General features: G+C 37.5%; 1 protein-coding gene across 1 annotated transcript in view; it reads right to left on the reverse strand.

Annotated features, from left to right (window-relative positions):
* Positions 1–21,476, reverse strand: part of DLG2 (discs large MAGUK scaffold protein 2) — a 2,175,716-nt gene that overhangs the window by 1,781,906 nt on the left and 372,334 nt on the right. The window contains exon 4 of the mRNA XM_062196791.1: positions 6,193–6,288. Coding sequence (XP_062052775.1) covers positions 6,193–6,288 — 96 coding nt within the window. The remainder of the gene's footprint in view (positions 1–6,192; positions 6,289–21,476) is intronic.

The raw sequence follows: 21,476 nt of genomic DNA on the forward strand, positions 1-21,476 counted from the left end.
AAGCTTGATCATCTAACTCTAAGTCCCATTTCATCTTTGTTATAATGATCTGCTACTCTTTCAAAGGCATTGAACTCATTGATCCATGTGGTACACACCAAAAACCTTCTAAGTGCTCTATATCTGAACAGAACATACTTCGTTCTTTGCAAACATGTAAGCTGAGATCTTCAGAAGGGATATATTAAAATGAACAGAATCTTGTTTTGGTACTGCTTGTGTTCCTCTAGAGACATCTAAATAAATGTATCAAATAAATAATTCATTGATATTTTGATTTATTAGTTAAAATATACCTTTATGAATATTTCAGAGTCAATAACAAAAATCTGATCTCTGCAATGCTGATTGAAACAGTCTAGTCACTGGTCTTTAATAAGCAAAACACTGACCCTTCATCATTTTCAAGATACTCAAAGATAAAAGAATATTTTCATCAACCTAGAAACAAGAAGCAATTTTATTCTGTTTTAAATTGTTAAACCAAATTATCTTGAGTTAACCACAGGATTCCATTAAAAAGAAAACTATCAATTCCAGATACCTAGAAGTTTGACACTATACTTTCCTGGACATTGAAAAATAGAAATTGCATCCAGTGCTAAACATCATTATGTTCAATAAAAAGAATAGTCCTATGATAGTCAAACTTGTCCAGATGGAATGAGCTACCTTGTGAAGTGGCAAATACCCTATAACTTGAATATTTATAGCAAATGAGAGTTTCCCTTCAGCAGGACAGCAGTAAAGAAAATTAAAAACTGAAGATTCACTGTTCTGCATTACCTAAATTAAAATTTTTCAATCGTCTGATTCAATATTTTCAAATCTTATTTTGCAGAAATATCAGCTCAGAACCATTGCTTTTTACAAACACATAACACTAAACTTCAATCTTAACCATTTTTAAGTGTAGAGTTCTTTTAAGTATTTTTTAAAATGTACAACAGATTTCTAGAAGTACTTCATATTGAAAAACCAAGAACTCTATGCCTGCTAAACAGTAATTCTCTTTTTACCACTCCCTATACACACAAACGCACATAATTCAGAAGTGAGATTTGCTGGATCCTATAGTAATTCTATTTTAATTTTTTTAGGAAACACCATATGATTTTCTATGTGTACACTATTTTACATTCCCAAAAATAGTGTTCAAGGGTTATAATTTCTCCACATCCTTTTCAAAACTTGTTATTTTTCTGTTCTTTGATAGTAGACATCCTGATAGGCATAAATGTTTATCTCATTATGATTTTGTTTTACTGACATGAGAGTATTTCATAAAGTTTTTGCATTTAATACTTATAAACAGAAATAAAGTAAAATACTTTAATAAAACTATTAATTAATATGGATAATTAATTGTTGATGTTTTCCAAAAGGTTACATAAGCCGTGTGGCTTTAAAAAGCTGTGGATTTTGAGCAGCTGAAAAGCAAATATGTTGTATTAAAAGTTCTACATTTCGATCTTAAGAATAGTTTTGAACTGACATTTTTCACCATATGATGAATTTGTGCTATTTTCTTCAGTAAATGATATTTTTCTGCACAAGTGGATACAATTTATCCTGGTCCCATTCATGCTTACTTTAAATTTTTTTATGTTTAATTGACACATAAAAATTGAACATACTTATGGGATATTAAGGGATATCTATACACTGTGTAATATCTAATCAGGGTAAACATAGCTATCATTTCTCTTAAGTTTAGTAGCATTGAGCTTCTTTTTATAGAGGTATTAACCATTTGTTTATCTTCTCTGGAGAACTGTCTATTGAAATCCTTTGCTTATCTTTGAGTTACTTTGCTGTTGTTGATGTTGAGACATAGAAGTTGTTTAGGTATTCTGGATACTAATCCCTTATCAAATGTAACATTTAAAAATGATTTCCCCAATTTGGCTCATTGCCTTTCACTATGTTTACTATTCCCTTTTCTTTTCTTTTTTTATTTATTTATTAAACTTTTATTTAATGAATATAAATTTCCAAAGTACAGCTTATGGGTTACAATGGCTTCCCCCCTCCCATAACTTCCCTCCCACCTGCAACCCTCCCCTTTCCCGCTCCCTCTCCCCTTCCATTCACATCAAGATTCATTTTCAATTCTCTTTATATACAGAAGATCAGTTTAGTATATATTAGGTAAAGATTTCAACAGTTTGCCCCATATAGCAACACAAAGTGAAAAAACTACCGTTGGAGTACTAGTTATAGCATGAAATAACAGTGTACAGCACATTAAAGACAGAGATCCTACATATCATTTATTTATGGGGGCCAGCATTGTGGCATAGAAGGGATAGGCTGCCACTGCCTGTGATGTCAGCATCCCATCTGGGTGCCAGTTGGTGTCCAGGCTTCTCTGCTTCCAATTAGCTCCCTATTAATGTGCCTTGGAAAGCAGTGTAGGATGGCCCAAGTGCTTGGACCACCACCATCTACATGCGAGATTCAGATGAAGCTTCTGACTCCTGGCTTCAGCTTGGCCCAACCTTGGCAATTACAGCCATTTGGGGAACGAACCAGCAAATGGAAGACTGATTCTCTCTCTCTCTCTCTCTCTCTCTCTCTCTCTCTCCCCCTCCCTCTCTCTCTCGCTCATCTCTATCTCATCTCTATCTCTATTTCTCCCTCTATGTTTATAACTCTGCCTTTACAATAAATAAACAAACCTTTAAAAATATTCATTTATTTGAAAGGTGGGGCAGAGATAGGGGGAGAGAGAGAAAAGCACTTCCATTTGTTGCTTTACTCTTCAAATGTCTATAACAGTCAGGACTAGGCCAGGCTGCATTCAGGAGTCAAGAACTCAATCCAGGCCTCCCACATGGGTAGCAGGGACCCAAGTACTTGAGCCTTCACCTGCTGCCTTCCCAGGTTAGACATTAGCTGGAAGTTGGAATTGGGAGTGGAGCTGAATATTGAACCCAGGCACTCTGGAATTGGATATGAGTGTCCCATGCAGCATTTTAATTGTTGTACCAAACACTTTCCCATGTTGCCTTTGACTCACAAAATGTTTTTTTTTTTAAGTTTTATGTAGTACCATTTTATTTTTGCTTTGGTTATCCATGCTTTTGGTATGATATCCAAGAAATCATTGCCAAATCCAACACCCTAACATTTTCTGCTTATGATTTCTTCTACAAAAGTAGAAAAATAAAAAGTAGAAAAATAAATAAAAATAAATAAAAAATAAATAAAAAATAAAAATATATATAAATATAAAAATATATATAAATAAATAAAAATAAATAAAAAGTAGAAAAATAAATAAAAAATAAAAATAAATAAATAAAATAAATTAAAAAATAAACTATAAAAATAGTTTTAGGTCTTCTTTCATTAATGCATTTTGAGTTAATTTTCATCTCTTTGCAGGTGGATTTTCACTTTTCTCACCATGATTTCATGAGATGGTCCTTTCACCATGATGAAGTCTTGGCACTCCTGTTGAAAGTCACTTGTCTGGGTATGCAGAATCTTATTTTTGGACCTCTATTCTATATTATCTGTCTTCATGCCAGTACCAACCCTCATGATTATTGTCATTTTGTTGTATATTTTTAACTCAGCAGATATAAGGCCTCCAACTTTGTTCTTTTTCAAGATAAATTTTGCTATTTAGTTTCTCAGAACAATCACATTTAAAGTAGGGATCATGGGCAGCATTAAACATGCACATATAAAGAGAGTCCTTCTAGAGAAACCTTTCCCATGGCTGAGTGGCAGGAAAGAAAATGAATTTTCTAAGTATTAAATTGAATAGTAATGTGGAAAAATAACTAGGTTACAAAATTATTATTAATCAGACAAGGTAGCTATTTAATAGAGTATAAACATACCTTAATATTAAAAAAGTAAACAGTAATGTTGAGATCTCTAAAATAATTTCCCTGTTCTATCAAAGTATTATATATATATAACTTTAAAAGAGTCTCAAATTATCTAATTCACTTTAGATTACAACACTGAGGTTCAGATAGACTGAATGATTTGCCAGGAACACCCAGATACTAAATGTAAAAAGACACTGACCCAGATTCTTTGGTTTCCAATTATGGCTTGCTTTTCCTATACTGTACTTCCTACCAATTCTGGTTTCCTATGGTAAGTTTCTCTCCACTTGGTTACCTCTCTGCTCTTGTGTTAAAAAAAAAAAAAGACCTAATTTTGGCACAACTGTGGTGTTTGTATGGTATCTACTTAGACCCTTAATTGACCACTTCTAATTCACTAGGCTGGCTAGTATCTGTTTGCTTAAGAAATTACAGTTAAAACAAGTAAAATCTTATCTAAAACTAAATATTTTTAAGAGGCATTTTGTATTGTGGCTATGTTTCAAAATATATGCAGTAGCCTGAGCATTTAACTGTCAATCCTTTCTCATTGCAACTATTTCATTTGACCCTTACTGTATTCCTGCAGGATAAGCACAATAGGTTTATCTCATTTTATGAGTAAAAATTGAAGTCATTTAATCTGATTGAAGTCATATGATTAATTACTGATAGAATTTAGACAAATTCTGGTCTCTGATTTTGAATCTTCTGCTTTTTCCAATTTATCACACTGTCCTTCATTTGCTATCACATACAGTTCTCAACCAATATGCCCTTCTCTTCTCAAAATATTTTCTCATAGTTCTTTCCATTGCCAAAAATTTAAGATGCCACCATTAAATCTAAACCATTTATTCATTAGTCAATCTTGCCAAATATCCCACTTTTCTACCTACTTAGTCACCAAGTCCTGCCAATTCTTTAAGTCCTCTCCTTTTCTCTAAAGCTAACTAAATAATCCACATGATGTTTCAGTAGATCTCTGGAATATCAAATCTCTAAGTCTCATCTTTGGCATATTAGGTTTATTTAAATACATAACACATCCCTAAAAACACTTTTTTTTTTTTGACAGGCAGAATGGACAGTGAGAGAGAGAGAGACAAAGAGAAAGGTCTTCCTTTTTCTGTTGGTTCACCCTCCAATGGCCACTGTAGCCAGCGTGCTACAGCTGGCGTACCATGCTGATCCAAAGCCAGGAGCGAGGTGCTTCTCCTGGTCTCCCATGCAGGTGCAGGGACCAAGGACTTGGGCCATCCTCCACTGCACTCCTGGGCCACAGCAGAGAGCTGGCCCGGAAGAGAAGCAACTTGGACAGAATCCAGCGCTCCGACCGGGACTAGAACCCGGTGTGCTGGCGCAGCAGGTGAAGGATTAGCCTACTGAGCCGCGGCGCCGGCCTAAAAACACTTTCAATTATTTAAAATTATTCAAAGGACATAGCAGAAAAATTAAAGGAAGGAACCACATTAAATGTAAAATGTCTCTTCACTAATAAAGGTCCAAAATTCTCAAAGACTTATTTTTATCTCCCAAATTTTAATTAAAATACCATTTCAATAAAATGTAAAACTTACAATTAATTTTAATTGAACACAAATTATTATTTTTAAGGTAATATTAAACATGTTCATATTCAGGATCTCATTAAAATTTCACAAATATCCTTAACACAAAGAAACTGAAGCTTTGAGTTTAAGTAGTATAGACAAGCAATATTCTCTCTTAGGATGAAAGCACAAATTTCTCTAATATATGTGCCAGAACTTATTTAATTTGGCTGTCTGACAAGTTGACACATTTGTATCTCACTCAGGCCTGATGATTTCATTTTCAGGAAACAAAAATACAAAATATCTTTGTAGACAGTTAGGAAATCCAAAAATTTGTTTTCTAAGTATCCATGAGTCCAGTACAGACATCTTACACTCCCTGTCTCTTTTGTAGAAAAACAGTGCTATTGCCAACTTCCATGACTTCCTTTCCTGAAAGCACAATTAGATATTGTAACTGCCTCAAATAGCTTAAATAACACCTATGTGAAGCAAAAACATTTTCAAGAGAGGAAAAGTAAAGCCACTCACAAAATGTTTGTATGATCACCAGTAATTTAAGAATATGCACCAAAACAAAAATACAAAGCATCTTTGTGGACATTTAGGAAATGGTACAAATTCAATGTCAGCTTAGAGGCAGAAAAGCCCAATGTGCTGACCAAAGTCAGAAATTAAGCTACACATGTTCTTTTATTTTAACAATACTAGAAACAATACCAACACAGAGCAAAACAAATCTCACCCATTAAGCATAGGGGGAAAAAAAAAAAAACAGTAACACTTACATTTGTCTTTTCAACCATTTCATTTTCAAAACACTGACTTTCTTTGTTTTGCTCAATACATGAAGCATTTTCTTTTAGTCCACTGCAAGCTATATGCTTTAAAAATAAAGAAAATTTAAAAATCAGTACTTCTATGTATTTTCTGCACTGTAAATTAAAAGTTTTTTCAAACTTTTAATACACACATTAAAATGTCTAAGACCTGAACAAATATTATTATATGCTGCTTATGTCAGTTTTAGAATATGAATACACTATAACCCATTTTAATGTTACTCCCTAAGAAAAAACATAAAATGGGACAGTTATTCAAAGACATGTTTTTAAATTTCAAATTTTTTCATCAGTGAGTGCTGAGCTTGGATTATTCATAAAAAAATGGCAAACTGATGATCTGGTAAAAGCTGATCATGATAATGAAAAGTTGAAGATAGAAGTGTTGATTTCATCTAATGTAAATCCTTATACCTACTCATTCTCTATTGTACCTGTTAGAATGTAGAATAAGCAGAGATACAGATGGTCTTTGTTCTAGATGATATTTTCAAGGAATTGCTCAAACTACAGATTTGTATATTAGAAATAATATCTATCTCTAGCAAAAGGGTAGGTTTGCTTACAGACCATTTTAAGAGATGTGGTCCACAAAGGAGTGAAAGGCAACCTACAATGTAACCCATTACATACAAATGTATCACATGACCATGCATTGTCCTTTAGGAACTGAAGCTAGAGAAACTGGTACAAGAAAATATTGATACTCTGGCTACTTTCATTGTTGCAAGTAAGCAGTCCTTTATCTTTTTCCTAAGAGTCTTCAGTAAGCATCCAAGAAACTGTGGCAGACTAACTTCTTAGCTTAAAAGTAAAGTAAAATCTTAGACCTTTCACAGTAATTGACAGTGACATGGCCAGAAAACTCACAGAGTCCTAGTTTGCTGGAACAGAAAAAATTGGAAACTTAACTTATGAAAGAGAAATGTGGAACATCCTTGGGAACTGGTAGTAAACATGTTGACCACATTAAATGTTTAACTGCTTAATAATGGTATTTTGCTTTAAACTTGTGTATAAGGAGAAATTTCTCAAGTGGTAGCAGGCTAGATACTTGGAAACAGACCAAGACCCCTCCCAAAAGTTGCTTACTCTTCTCTGAATGGGAAGACTTCCTCACCAACCTACCAGTCAGCCTCACTTCCTAAAATTCATTCTGGGTAAGCAGAAGCTGTTGTTCACTTTCAGATAATACAGGTACATATACCTGCACTGATTAAGAACTGAAAGAAATTGGCAACCACAAGAAAACAGAAACCTTGATCCCTCTGTTTCCAATGTGTTGTAGAAGCCATTCTTTTCAATCTTCACAGTTTAAGCCTATCACTGTGACTAAAACATTGTGTTATAAATTATATACTTATATATTTCTTTCTTGTTAGAGTTCCTTGCAGGACAAGAAGGATATATTACCATTTTTTCAATTTCCATGGCAATATTGAATGAATACAAAATAAAAGTTTAAAGTTGATGAATAAATGAAGCAAAGATAAACAGAGAAGTGATCTGATTTGTATAAAAGGAATATAATGTTCGATCACCTGACGATACCCAGATAGGCTTACTATTAGAAATGAAGAGTTTCTTTAGTTTGAAGACAGTCTGTGATGATGGATGAGCTATGTTCGGTATGATGACAGACATCAATGGTGGCAGTGCAGTCTATTGGCATTTGGATTCCAGCGTGTCTCATCAGAAGACAGATTTTTTTTTAAAGATTTACTTATTTATTTGAGAGTCAGGGTTACAGAGAGGAAGAGGCAGAGGCAGAGAGAGAAAGAAGTCTTCCATCCACTGGTTAACTCCCCAGATGGCCACAATGGCCAGAGCTGTGCCAATCCAAAGCTGACAGCCAGGAGCTTCCTTCAGGTCTCCCATGTGGGTGCAGTGGCCAAGGACTTGGGCCATCTTTTACTGCTTTCCCAGGCTGCAGCAGACAGCTAGATCAGAAGTGGAGCAGCCAGGACTCAAACTGGTTCCCATTTGGGATGCTGGCACCACAGGCAGTGGCTTTCACCTGCTATGCAACAGCGCAGGCCCCAGAGGGCAGATCTTTACTGTGGACATTTGTATAAGTAAAGCAATCAGATCAGCAGTCCTGATTTTTTTCTACAGGCGAGGGCCCCAAAGAGGGATACCTTTAATCTACATTTCTGTAGATTGGCAGTTGGATGATATTGCTGCTGACATAGGACTTTGGGTGGACCCAAAACATTAGTAGTTTTAACAGACCTCAAATGTTTTAATGAAAAAGATGACTTAGAGTAGAATCAAAGTTTCTACTAGAGTAGAATGAAAGTATCAAAGAGTTGACAATGATCATTCTCATCCATCCAAACATAATGGGAACTTCTGGGAAGTGAGGGAGTCAAATTCCTATGGCTGTGTTGGAAATAGACATGCAAATCACAATCAGCTCAGTCCCATGAGTTTGAGGGTCATGAGGGAGGGTGTTAAGAGAACCAGGATTCAGCTCACTGAGTATGGGGAGGGTCCACTATGGGAGACTTAAAATGATCTTGTGTATGGCGTCCTTTGAGCCAATTCAATGAACTATTTTAATGGTTTCACTGTTGAACGTGTAACTGACATTAAAATTTCACTGTAACTGCTCATAAAGTCCAGTGGAGAGTCACCTGATCAGGAACAATTGAATATAGAAAAATGCTGGTACAATATGTAAATCACTGCCAATTATTTTTTCCTCATTTTTTCTGCCAATTCATATTTTTCACTGGGCAGGTTAGCAGATTAAAGACATGCCTCCTTGGTAGCATGAAGAATTTGACTGTCTGCATCGCTTTTATAAATGCCTAGAGTAAGAATTTGTCCTTTAATGTGATTGACTATACCCAAGCTATTGATTGATTGAGCCTACTCTGCAACCATTGCTACTAGGACCCATCATCATACTAAATATGGCAGTACATCCACCACCAGACAGAGCACTGGAAGTAAAAGACTTTCTGAAGCAGAGGCTACCTGGGAGTCTTCAGGTTATTGAGTTGGGCATTCCTCTTAGCCAGATCAGAGCCCTTATTCTCTTGTTATTTGTTGATTTACATGTATATCCATCTATTCATCCATATTTTTAATTCATTAAACAAGTCTTTATTGATCTCTGAAGACAGAGAGACATTAATATAAAGTACTTATCCTCCAAGGAGTTCTAATGGGACAGAGAAATATATAAATATGTAATTTACAATACAACATGTTAATTACAATAATGGATATAAAGCATGAAAAGAGCATCTAGGAGTAGGCACTGTGGCGTAGCAGGTAAGCCTCCACCTGAGATACCAACATCACATTGGGGTGTGGGTTCATGTCCCAGCTGCTCCACTTCTGATCCAGCTCCCTGCTACTGGCCTGGGAAGAACATTGGAAGATGGTCCAAGTGCTTGAGGCCCTGCAACCCATGTGGAAAACCAAAAGGAAGCTCCTGGCTCCAGGGTTCAGCCTGGCCCAGCTCTGGCCATTGTGGCTATCTGGGGAGTGAACCAGTGGGTAGAACATCTCTCTGTCTTGCCCTCTCTCCCTGGAACTCTGACTTTCAAATAAATAAATAAATTTTTAAAACAAGAACATCTCTGTCAGACTGTGAAATAAAGGGAGGCTTCTTGAAGGATATGACATTGAAGTAATGGTGAAGATAAGGGGAGTTACCTATAGAAGCATGACTGTTCAATCTAATGGCAAATCATATGGGCTTAGAAAACCCCATGTTCAGAAGGGAAAAAAACAAATTTTAGAGTAAGGAAGAAATGAGTTAGGACCATTTTACTCCTCTCTACTAGCTGTGTGGAATACAGGTATTCTCAAATTCTATGACTATCATCACTGAAAATACAGACAAAAGGCCACCCATTGCATAGTGTCTTTTTCCTCCTTATCAACCATCCCCCAGCTGGGTTGGATATTCTGGATTATAGAGAAAGAAAAATTCTCCCACATTCTTTGGCTAAGCCACAAGTTAAATTTATATGAGGCAGATTAATAAGAGAAAAACATTTAATTACATGTATACCCACATATACAAAAGAGTTTCACAAAATATAAGACTTAAAAAGGGTCAGATTTTTGACAATTATATATCATTCTGAGCTACAGAAAGGAACCAAAGTACTGAGGATGAGGGAAGGAAGTGGTGAATTAAAAATGCCTTGTTATGGCCGGCGCCGTGGCTCAATAGGCTAATCCTCCACCTAGCAGCGCCGGCACACCGGGTTCTAGTCCCAGTCGGGGCGCTGGATTCTGTCCCAGTTGCCCCTCTTCCAGGCCAGCTCTCTGCTATGGCCAGGGAGTGCAGTGGAGGATGGCCCAAGTGCTTGGGCTCTGCACCCCATGGGAGACCAGGAGAAGCACCTGGCTCCTGCCATCGAATCAGCACGGTGCGCCGGCTGCAGCGGTCATTGGAGGGTGAACCAACGGCAAAGGAAGACCTTTCTCTCTGTCTCTCTCTCACTGTCCACTCTGCCTGTCAAAGAAAAAAAATGCCTTGTTATGCAGATAAGTCTCTCAACTGATAAAAGTTGTCTCAGAGCAGCTTTCTTCCTGATACAGATACATTTACTAATGAGAATTTACTTTATAGAGATTTTCTTTACAAAAGGAAGTTTTCATAGCTTCTCCAGCATCTGTACTTTCTCAAACTAAGCATCTTGAAATAATCAATATGTCAATAATCAATATGTCAAGAAGAGTATTTTGAAGTGGCAATCTGTTCTCTTACAGTCATATTCTGGAGTGGTATATTCTGGGTCCCAACAGGATCTACAACTTTCTTTTTATATATACATTTACTTGTTACTTTTTCTCATTTGAAAGACAGAGTATTAGAAATGGGAGAGACAGACACCTTCCATGCACTGGTTCACTCCCCAAATGCCCACAACAACTAGGCCAAGGCTGAGCCAGGTTGAAGTCAGGAGGCTGGAACTCAATCCAGGTTTCCTGTATGGCAGCAGGAGATCAAATTCTTGAACTATCACCTGCTACCTCCCAGGATACGCATTAGCAGGAAGATGCAATAGCAGGAAGATGCACTGGAAGCAGCGTGGCTGAGACTCAAACCAGGCACTGTGATACAGGATATAAGCATCCAAAGCAATGGCTTAAATTGCTGTGCCACAATGCCTGTTCAAGGATCTACAATTTCCCTACCTCATACTATATGCTGTACAAAAGTATTTCCTAAATATATAAAATCACCCAATCTCAATTTCTTGACTGGTTCTTCATGCTTCTTATCCCCATCATTACCCATTTCCCTGATAACTTGCCATCTAGTTTGCCCTCATGGAAATAGATATTTTATTTCTTTACTTCCCTCATTCTTTTTTAAAAGATTTTTATTTATTTGAGAGGTAGAGTTACAGACAGAGAGAGAGAAAGACAGAGAGAAAGGTCTCCCACCCGTGGTTCACTCCCCAAATGGCCACAACAGCTGGGGCTGAGCTGATGCAAAGCCAGGAGCCAGGAGCTTCTTCCAGGTCTCCTACATGGGTGCAAGGGCCCTAGGACTCAGGCCATCTTCTACTGTTCTCCCAGGCCATAGCAGAGAGCTGGATCAGAAGAGAAGCATCTGGCCGGCGCCGTGGCTCAATAGGCTAATCCTCCGCCTCGCTGCGCCAGTACACCAGGCTCTTGTCCCGGTCAGGGCTCCAGATTCTGTCCCGGTTGCCCCTCTTCCAGGCCAGCTCTCTGCTATGGCCCGGGAGTGCAGTGAAGGATGGCCCAAGTGCTTGGATGGCCCTGGCTTCAGATCAGCGAGATGAGCCAGCTGCAGCGGTCATTGGAGGGTGAACCAATGGCAAAAAAGGAAGACCTTTCTCTCTGTCTTTCTCTCTCTCTCACTGTCCACTAAGAAGAAGAAGAAGAAGAAGAAAGAAGAAAGAAGAAGAAGAAGAAGAGGAGGAAGAGGAAGAAGAAGAAGAAGAGGAAGAAGAAGAGGAAGAAGAAGAGGAAGAAGAAGAGGAAGAAGAGGAAGAAGAAGAGGAAGAAGAAGAGGAAGAAGAAGAGGAAGAAGAAGAGGAAGAAGAAGAGGAAGAAGAAGAGGAAGAAGAGGAGGAAGAGGAGGAGGAAGAGGAGGAAGAGGAGGAGGAGGAGGAGCGTCTGAGACTAGAACTGGTGCCCCTATGGGATGCCAAAGCCACAGGCGGAGGATTAACCTACTGTGCCACAGCACCAGCTCCATGCTTCCCTCTTCTTTAACAAAACAAATAAACAACCAAAATAACCCTTGATCACTTTGGCTACAAAACTAGCAATCTATTTCTTACTTCCTCTCCAGAATCAACATTCTTGAAAGATAAAATAGTAGTGATAATAGCAATAACAAAACAACAGAACCATTTAATATAAAGTTACATAAGTTAGGCCTTGCTTTGATGATATTGATACATATTTTATATGCATTATCTCATTTACATTGCTTAAAGCCTTAGGAAGTAGATATATTATCCTTATTTCCTTAGTGAGAAAACAGAATCTAGTTCTGTATACCTAACCACCGCAGTAAACTGAACCATTTGCTTACTGACCATTCATACTTGGAAATTATAGCTCTCAGACAAGTGGCATCAGCATCACCCAAAACTTTATTAGAAAAATAAGCTCTCAGATCTACTGAATTTTAGGCAGTAGGGGTAGGGCCTTGCAACTGGTGTTTCACAAGCCCTCCAGGTAATTCTGACACATGCTAGTTTGAAAACTATTCATCTGGAAGACAAAATGTTAAATAATAGCTGATGAGCCAGGTTTAAGACATTTAAGAAGAGAAAGATGGTTCTAGTGAGATGGGGAACACATGCCATATATCTGTATGTATGTGTGTGTGTGTGTATGTACATACATGTATATATAGTCATTTCTAGGTGTTTGCTGTATTGAGGAAGCAAAGATATAATATCAGTACTTTAGAATTTTCAAGAGAACATGGAAGTCTGAACTTTTATATGAACTACTTTGATTTTTAAATGTTGGCAATGTGAAACAAATTTAAAGACCACTGTTTTGGAATGAACTCCTGCACTGAATGAAGTCACTCAGGCTAGGTGCCATGGTATCAAATTGAGCTATAAAATAGCCTACTTTTCAAAAAAAATAACACAAAAACAAGCAAACAAACAAAAACACCAGGAGATTCACAGCAACCAGCCAGAAGGGGCATACTCTACTGGGCTAGTATGGTAAGGAAGTCATCTGTTTTAATGCTGTAAAGAAAGAAACTTTGAAACTACCAATCTGCTACTTGCCACTTTCTACTTTCTTCAAGCCCTTTCCTGCTTGTCACTTTCTACTTTCTTCAAGCCACTTCTTTCAGCTCATCAGTGCATCTTTCTGTTCCATAGATGGAATATTAACTGACTCATGAAGGGTTAATAAAAGCTAATTGAGCATTAAACTAAACTTGTTAAAAGTGTTATTTATCAACAATTATATATTTTAAAAATATTATGTGAGCTAACATGAAATAAGACAAACAGAATGGAAACCTGGGTTACACTCTGCAATAAGGGTAGCCAGTTTGTAACTTCTGCAATACTACCTGAATGTTTGCCTTCCTCCCCTGAAGACTTGACTTTTTTTTTTTTTTTTGGACAGGCAGAGTGGACAGTGAGAGAGAGAGACAGAGAGAAGGTCTTCCTTTGCCGTTGGTTCACCCTCCAATGGCCGCTGTAGCCAGTGCACTGCGCTGATCCAAAGCCAGGAGCCAGGTACTTCTCTTGGTCTCCCATGGGGTGCAGGGCCCAAGGACTTGGGCCATCCTCCACTGCACTCCTGGGCCACAGCAGAGAGCTGGACTGGAAGAGGAGCAACCGGGACAGAATCCAGCGCCCCAACCAGGACTAGAACCAAGGGTGCCAGCGCCGCAGGCGGAGGATTGGCCTATTGAGCCACAGCACTGGCCAAAGACTTGACTACTAAAACTCACCAAGGACCTCCTAGTCTTCACTGGCTTCCACTTTCTCTGACTGTATAATATTCATTATCTTCTACTCTCTGGCACATCACACCATTAACTACTTCCTCCTTCTTGAAACTCTCATTCCTGTATTTAGAAAAACATCTTTCTCCTAGTTTTTACCTATCCCCTCAGATAGTTCCATCTCCTTCATCCCTTCTTCTCCTTTTAGTCCCTGAGTTGACCTGTTATCCCAAAATTTCTTTTCTTTATCCATTCTTTAAATAGTCATTCCAAGTTGACTTTCAAATCTAGTCTTTATGAGGGCATTTTGCCCAATTTCCAGTCCTGATTTTTTTTAATTGTCTGCTTTTTTTCTTCTGTAAATCACTACAGTGCCTTAAATCTGTTCAATCTACATATAATCATCTTTTCTTCAGAACTCACTTTGGAAACAAGTGTTGGTATTCATGAGCATCATGCACAAAATCTGTCTCTGTAAGAACCAAAGGCCATAGAAATTGCAAGAAGTAATTTTAATGGAGGTCTGCAATGCCAGGCCACTGGGAAGCATCGTCCCTGCCCATCCTTTAGGAATATGAACCATATGTCCGTGAAGCGTATTCCAGTTGAGCTCTGTAATAGAGTAATCTTAGTAATATGTCCTAGACTTTGTATAGAGCATTTGGATTTACTTCACTCTTTACTATCTTCTTCAGATGTGAGAGACATCTAAACTACACAAATGTGAGGTTAAATATTTTTTCTGATGGAGTGGAAGCTATGCTACCCCAAAATATGGTTCCTTGGTATTAGACAAAATAGCATAAACAGGGGAGTCATTCTTACTTTCCCTTCACTTCTCCCTGCTAAAGTAGGCCATCAAACCTTTATTTCAAAGGCACCCTCTCTATATTAATCAAACGCACAGAAACGGCAAAAATTATCTAAACAAAAACAAGCTTTCCTGAGTTCCCCCCAGTTTATCACCATTAGATCATACCCCTCGTCCAATCAGTCTTTGCATGACTGTCCACACTTCATCAACTTAGTATAAAAATGCCCAGGTTTCCCTATTTCTTTTCAATGTGTGTCATATGAGGCCATCCAGGGATGGTATCTGTGGGCCCCTCAAGTGCAGGTAGAATGTCTTTCATAAGCAGGCTGCCAGCTGTGGCTGGAAACCTTGTCTCCAGACCAACTGGCAACTCCTCACTAACAGCTTCTTGTGCTACATGTGTGACCTTTTGGCTTTAAATCTCATCTTCAGGCTGGCTGCAAATTTCCACCCAGAGCTGGCAGAGGAAGGGGCTGAGCCCCTGGGAAGAGTCAGGCTGTCTCAGGAGACTCCTTCTACCTCCATGAGCCCCAAGCCAATCAACAATTATGTGAAACTCCTGTCCAATGGGTAACCCCAATAAAATGACCCAATGAACAGATAGCAATGCCTTAAAAACCCTGGACACTTCCTCAAAGCCAATGTCCCATTCTGGCATTCCACCTGGTCTCCTCTCAGACCAGACACTTTGCTGTTAAATAAAAGTTTCTGCCTCTTTGCAAACTGTCACCCAGCTTTTTATTTTTATACTAAGCAGAGAAAAAGAACCCATGAAACTTGTTCTGGCAACTACCCTCCCAACCACTTCCAATCCAGCTCCCTGCTAATTCGCCTGGGAAAGCAAAAGAGGATGGGCCTAGTCCTTGGCCCCTGTGCCCACATAGGAGACCCAGAAGAAGCTCCCAGCTCCTGGCTTCAGATAGGCTCAGTTCTGGTTGTTTCATTCATTTCGGGAGTGTGAACCAATGGATGGAGGGCCTCTCTCTCTCTCTCTCTCTCTCCAATTCTATAAAATAAATAAAAAATAAATCAAATAAATCTTCAAAAAATAATTTAGTCTAAGAAATATATTTATATATTAAATATAAATAAAAGAGTCACTATAAAATCAGAAAATTTAATTAGCAAAAAGAAATACAAAGCGCTCTGGAAATTCAAGAGGCACAGCTCAAAAAAAAAAAAAATGTATGAAATGTCCACTATGCTAGACCTTAAAAAAACTTCAAGTAAAATAGGTGATATAAATATATAAATAATTTTAATTCAATTTTGAAGTATTAGGAGAGGATGGAGTAGTTCAACATATGCTTCTATATAATGTTGCTGAACCACAAAGTAAGCAGTTTTAAAAAAATGAAACAGAACAAGTAAACAGAAGCCAGTTTAGGAGAATCTTAGACATTAAGCCAAACAATTTATATTAGCCTAAGAAATAGAGAGCCAATAAAGAATTGAGGTGATAAGTAGAAATATAAAATTGGAAAGTAAGACAAGTGTCTGCTAATACTAAATGATAGAATCAAAAAGGGAGAGAAAGATCCAGCATGGGAAGTGGGATACACAGCAGACTCATAGAATGGCAGATGTCCTAAACAACACTCTGGCCTCAGAATCAGCCCTTAAGGCATTCGGACCTGGCTGAAGAGCCCATGAGAGTATTGTAGGCATGGAAAGCGAAGATACCATGGAAAAGAAAAAAAGAAGAAGACCTAAATGAAAGATCTCTGTTAGTGAGATCCCAGTGGAAAGAACGGGGCCATCAAAGAAGGAGGTACCTTTCTCTGAAGGGAGGAGAGAACTTCCACTTTGACTGTGACCCTATCGGAATAAGATCAAAGTCAGCGAACTCTAAAGGCTTCCATAGCCCTGGCAACTCATGACTAGAGCCTAGGGAGATTACTGACGCCATGAACAGGAGTGTCAAATTGTTAAGTCAGCAACAGGAGTCACTGTGTACTTACATCCCATGTGGGATCTGTCCTTAATGTGTTGTCTAATGTGCAGTGATGCTATAACTAGAACTGAAACAGTATTTTTACACTTTGTGTTTCTGCGTGGGTACAAACTGATGAAATCTTTACTAATTATATACTGAATCGATCTTCTGTATATAAAGATAATTGGAAATGAAAAAAAAAAAACCTGGTGTTAAATTGGAAATGGCATAGAAAATTAATTAATTTTTTAAAAATATTATGTAGGATCTCTGCCTTTAATGTGCTGTACACTCTTATTTAATGCTATAACTAGTACTCCAACAGTATTTTTTTTCACTTTGTGTTGCTATATGGGGGCAAACTGTTGACATCTTTACCTAATATATACTAAACTGATCTTTTGTATATAAAGAGAATTGAAAATGAATCATGATGTGATTGGAAGGGGAGAGGGAGCGGGAAAGGGGAGGGTTGAGGGTGGGAGGGAAGTTTTGGGAGGGGGAAGCCATTGTAACCCATAAGCTGTACTTTGGAAATTTATATTCATTAAATAAAAGTTTAATAAAAAAAATAAATATCCCAGATGTATTGCCTTATTTTCTGTTTTATATTTTCCTTAATTTTAAGTGCATTTGGAAATAATTTCAGGCTTATAAAAATATTGCAAAAATAGGATGAATAATACCATGTACCCTTCACATACATTACTGTCTTACAGTTATTTATCATAGTCTTATCGAGTACTAGATATTCCATTATGGCTGAAAACAGAAGCATTTTTCATTGAAAACCTTAAAAAAAAGTCTGGCTGAGTGGGTGGGCATTTTGGTGCAGTGGGTTAAACAGCCACTTAACTGTTAACTGTTAACTTAGTAACACCCACATTCCATTTAGAATAGTCAATATTGAGTCCTGCCTCCACTTCTGATCCAGCTTCCTGTTAGCACATCTGGGAAACAGAATATGAATGACTAAGTACTTGGGTTCCTGCCACCCCATGGGAAATCTGGAAGAAGTTCTAGCTCCCACCTTTGTTTGGGCAGAGCCCTGGCTGTTGGAGGCATTTGGGGAATGAACTAGCAATTGAAAGCTCACTCACTTTCTCTCTCCCTCCCTCTCTCTCTCTCTCTCCTCTCTCTGCCCCTTTCTCTGTCACTCTGCCTCCCAAATAAATAAATAATCTTTTTTTAAAAAGTGTGGTAGAATCGTACAAATACTAAGTTAATTTAACAATTAAGACCCTTGAAAGAATAATTATTAGAGGACATATTTAAGTAGAAAGAAGAATAAACTCACAATACCAAAGTTTATTAGTTAACAAAGTAGGTCACAAATAAAATAAAGCTTTGATTTTAAATAAAAAGTTTTATATTCCAACAAAATCTTTGATTTGAAATAAAAGTTTTATGTTTAAGGATAATAAGATAGGAGATTGGAGTTTAAATAAGTTAAAGCACATCATAGCCCTTGTCATATTGAGAGAGATCAATTCTTAATCTAATAAGTTTCATAACTTATAGATCATTGTGAATGCCACAAGGATAATGAAAGAAAAGAAAGACAATCAGGAATTTCCCAATCAGCAGAAGAAAAAGTAAGATACAAATATAGAAAAATTTTTAGTATAATAGGAGATAGAAATGAGTATGTAAGAGAGGAAGAAGAAAACATAGTCAACAAATAAAATGTGCCCTAATGTGATAGAAGAAATATAAGTATATTTGAGCCTATAATAATGCAAATGATAAACTTATTGATTTGAAGTAAGTATCCTGGTGAGTGTTGTGGTCTAGCAGGTTAAGACACTGCTGGGGATGCCCGTAACCCATATCAGAATGTTTGACTCAAGTATCAGCTAATCTGCTTCTAATCCAATTTCCCACTAATATATCCTGAGAGGCAGCTGATGATTGTCCATGGGTTTGGGCCTCTGCCACAAACATGAGAGACTCAGATGGAGTTCTAGGATTCTGGCATTGGCAAGGCCCAGATCCAGCCAAGGTGTTTGGGGAGTAAACCAGTAAATGGAAGATACTTTGTTCTCTCTCTCTGTCTTGCTCTGCCTTTCAACAAATAAATATCAGACTTGACAAAACAAATGCTAGTAGTGGATATTACTATTTATTGACTCTGTATTCTGCATGCTTTATAAAGATTAACCTATTGAGGCCAGTGCCGTGGCTCAACAAGCTAATCCTCCGCCTAGTGGCACCGGCACACCAGGTTCTAGTCCCGGCCAGGGTGATGGATTCTGTCCCGGTTGCCCCTCTTCCAGGCCAGCTCTCTGCTGTGGCCAGGGAGTGCAGTGGAGGATGGCCCAAGTCCTTGGGTCCTGCACCCCATGGGAGACCAGGAGAAGCACCTGGCTCCTGCCTTCGGATCAGCGTAGTGGCCATTGGAGGGTGAACCAACGGCAAAGGAAGACCTTTCTCTCTGTCTCTCTCTCTCTCACTGTCCACTCTGCCTGCAAAAATAAAAAATAAATAAATAAATAAAAAGATTAACCTATTGATTCATCACAATGGCTGACTATTATTCTGCCTATAATGTAGATAAGGAAATTAAGTTAATTGCCTAAGAATCTACAAAAGGTCGGGATTTGATTCAAACCCAGAGAGTCTCACTGGAGTCTCTTAGACATCATTCCATTCTTCTATGATACAGTATAACCAATATGTCTATTAAAGATTATGCTATTAAAGAAGTTTTATGAGGGGCCGTCACTGTGGCGTAGTGGGTAAAGTTGCCACCTGCAGAGCCAGCATCCCACGTGGGGGCCGGTTCAAGTCCCAGCTGCTCCAATTCCAATCCAGCTCTCTCCTATGGCCAGAGAAAGCAGTAGATGATGGCCCAACAGCTTGGACCCCTGCACCTGCATGGGAGACCATGAAGAAGTTCCTGGCTCCTGGCTTCAGATCAGCACAGCTCCGGTCATTGCAGCCATCTGAGAAGTGAACCCACATATGAAAGACCTCTCTCTCTCTCTCTCTCTCTCTGCTTCTCTGTAACTCTGCCTTTCAAATAAACAAATAAATCTTTAAAAAAAGTTTTATGAATATAAAAATGCAAGTAGGATTATTTTCAGTGTAAAAGGGATATTGTAAAATAATATGTACTAACTATATATAAAGTTAGGTTAAAAAAAAAAAAAAACAGGTGAATACAGTCATCCCTCAGTATCTGTGAAAACTGGATCCAGAATACCTCCACTCAATGAATATCAAAAATTGCAGATGCTCAAGCCTCTTCACAAAATAGCATAATATTTGCATGTAATTCATAAACATCCTCCCACAAACTACCACTAGATTACTTATAACAGTATAAAGGTTATTCAGCTGGTTGTTATACTGTGTTTCTTGGGGGAATAATGGCGAGAAAAAAATTGCACATTTAGTGTTGAAACAAATTTTTCAAATATTTGAATTCACAAATGTGGAACCAATGAATATAAATAACTGACTAAACTGAAAAAAGTCACCCAATTACACTTGTGATTACTTTCGAATCTGCTGACAGTAGGTGATATTTAATTCACTCTTTATATTGTACACTTCTGAATTTTATGTAGTGAACAACACTATTTTATTAAATATTTTTAACAAGACTTATACAGTGACTGTCACAGAGAACATGTCCCATTAATGTTCAAGTGAGAGAAGCAGAACCACAAAGTTCTCTCATTAATTAATGTTGAATGAAAGCTATAGAATCTGGATGTTATGTTATCTTATTATCAAATATTAAATACTAAGGATAGATATACTTTCTGAAGATTCAGCAAAGAGCTGAAATACTTACAAGCTGCCCACTTGTATTATCTGAAGAATCTGAAAGCATTGGATTTTTGGATTCTAAAGTAAACTGTAGATTCAGAAGAAGACAGAAAAGAAAGGCCTTAGCTGTAGAAAAGTAGTTAAGTATCAGCACTAAACAGAACACAGAGCTCAGGAATGTCAGGGCTTCGAATGTACTAAAGTAGATTGCCACTTAGAGACTAACTCCTACACTTTATACAGCAGAGAAAAAGATCCACAGAAGCAAAGCAACTTGTCCAAGTTTGCATAGTTTCATAGCAAAACCTAGACTGAAATTTGATTTGATTTTCCTACCTTCAGAAAAAGAAACTCAGGATTACTGAGGTTTAGTTACTCAATCAAAATTATCTAACTGCCAAAAGGTAGGGCCAGCATTCTAATCTGGTTTAGTTGGATGCCAACACCCACCATGCTTCTGAATTATAATCTAATAGATTATTATTAAATTATTCAAGGGGACATTATTTGTTTAATAAAGCTATCAAATTCTTGAATATTAACCACAATTTTTATTCGCTTAGTGCTTCCATTTTATTAGTATTACAGAGGAAATAATTTATCTCGTTCTTCATGCTTGTATATTCTCATTTAAAATATGCATTTTTGAATTATTATAACTTAGAGATTATCCCTTTAAGAATTTTCCTTGTTATATCTTTTTTGGCTTAATTTTTTGATATTTATTCTCTGAAAGACCTTATACTTTTAGAAAGCAGGTGTCACACCAT

Source organism: Lepus europaeus, chromosome 7, assembly GCF_033115175.1.
Source record: "Lepus europaeus isolate LE1 chromosome 7, mLepTim1.pri, whole genome shotgun sequence".
NCBI classification, from domain to species: domain Eukaryota; kingdom Metazoa; phylum Chordata; class Mammalia; order Lagomorpha; family Leporidae; genus Lepus; species Lepus europaeus.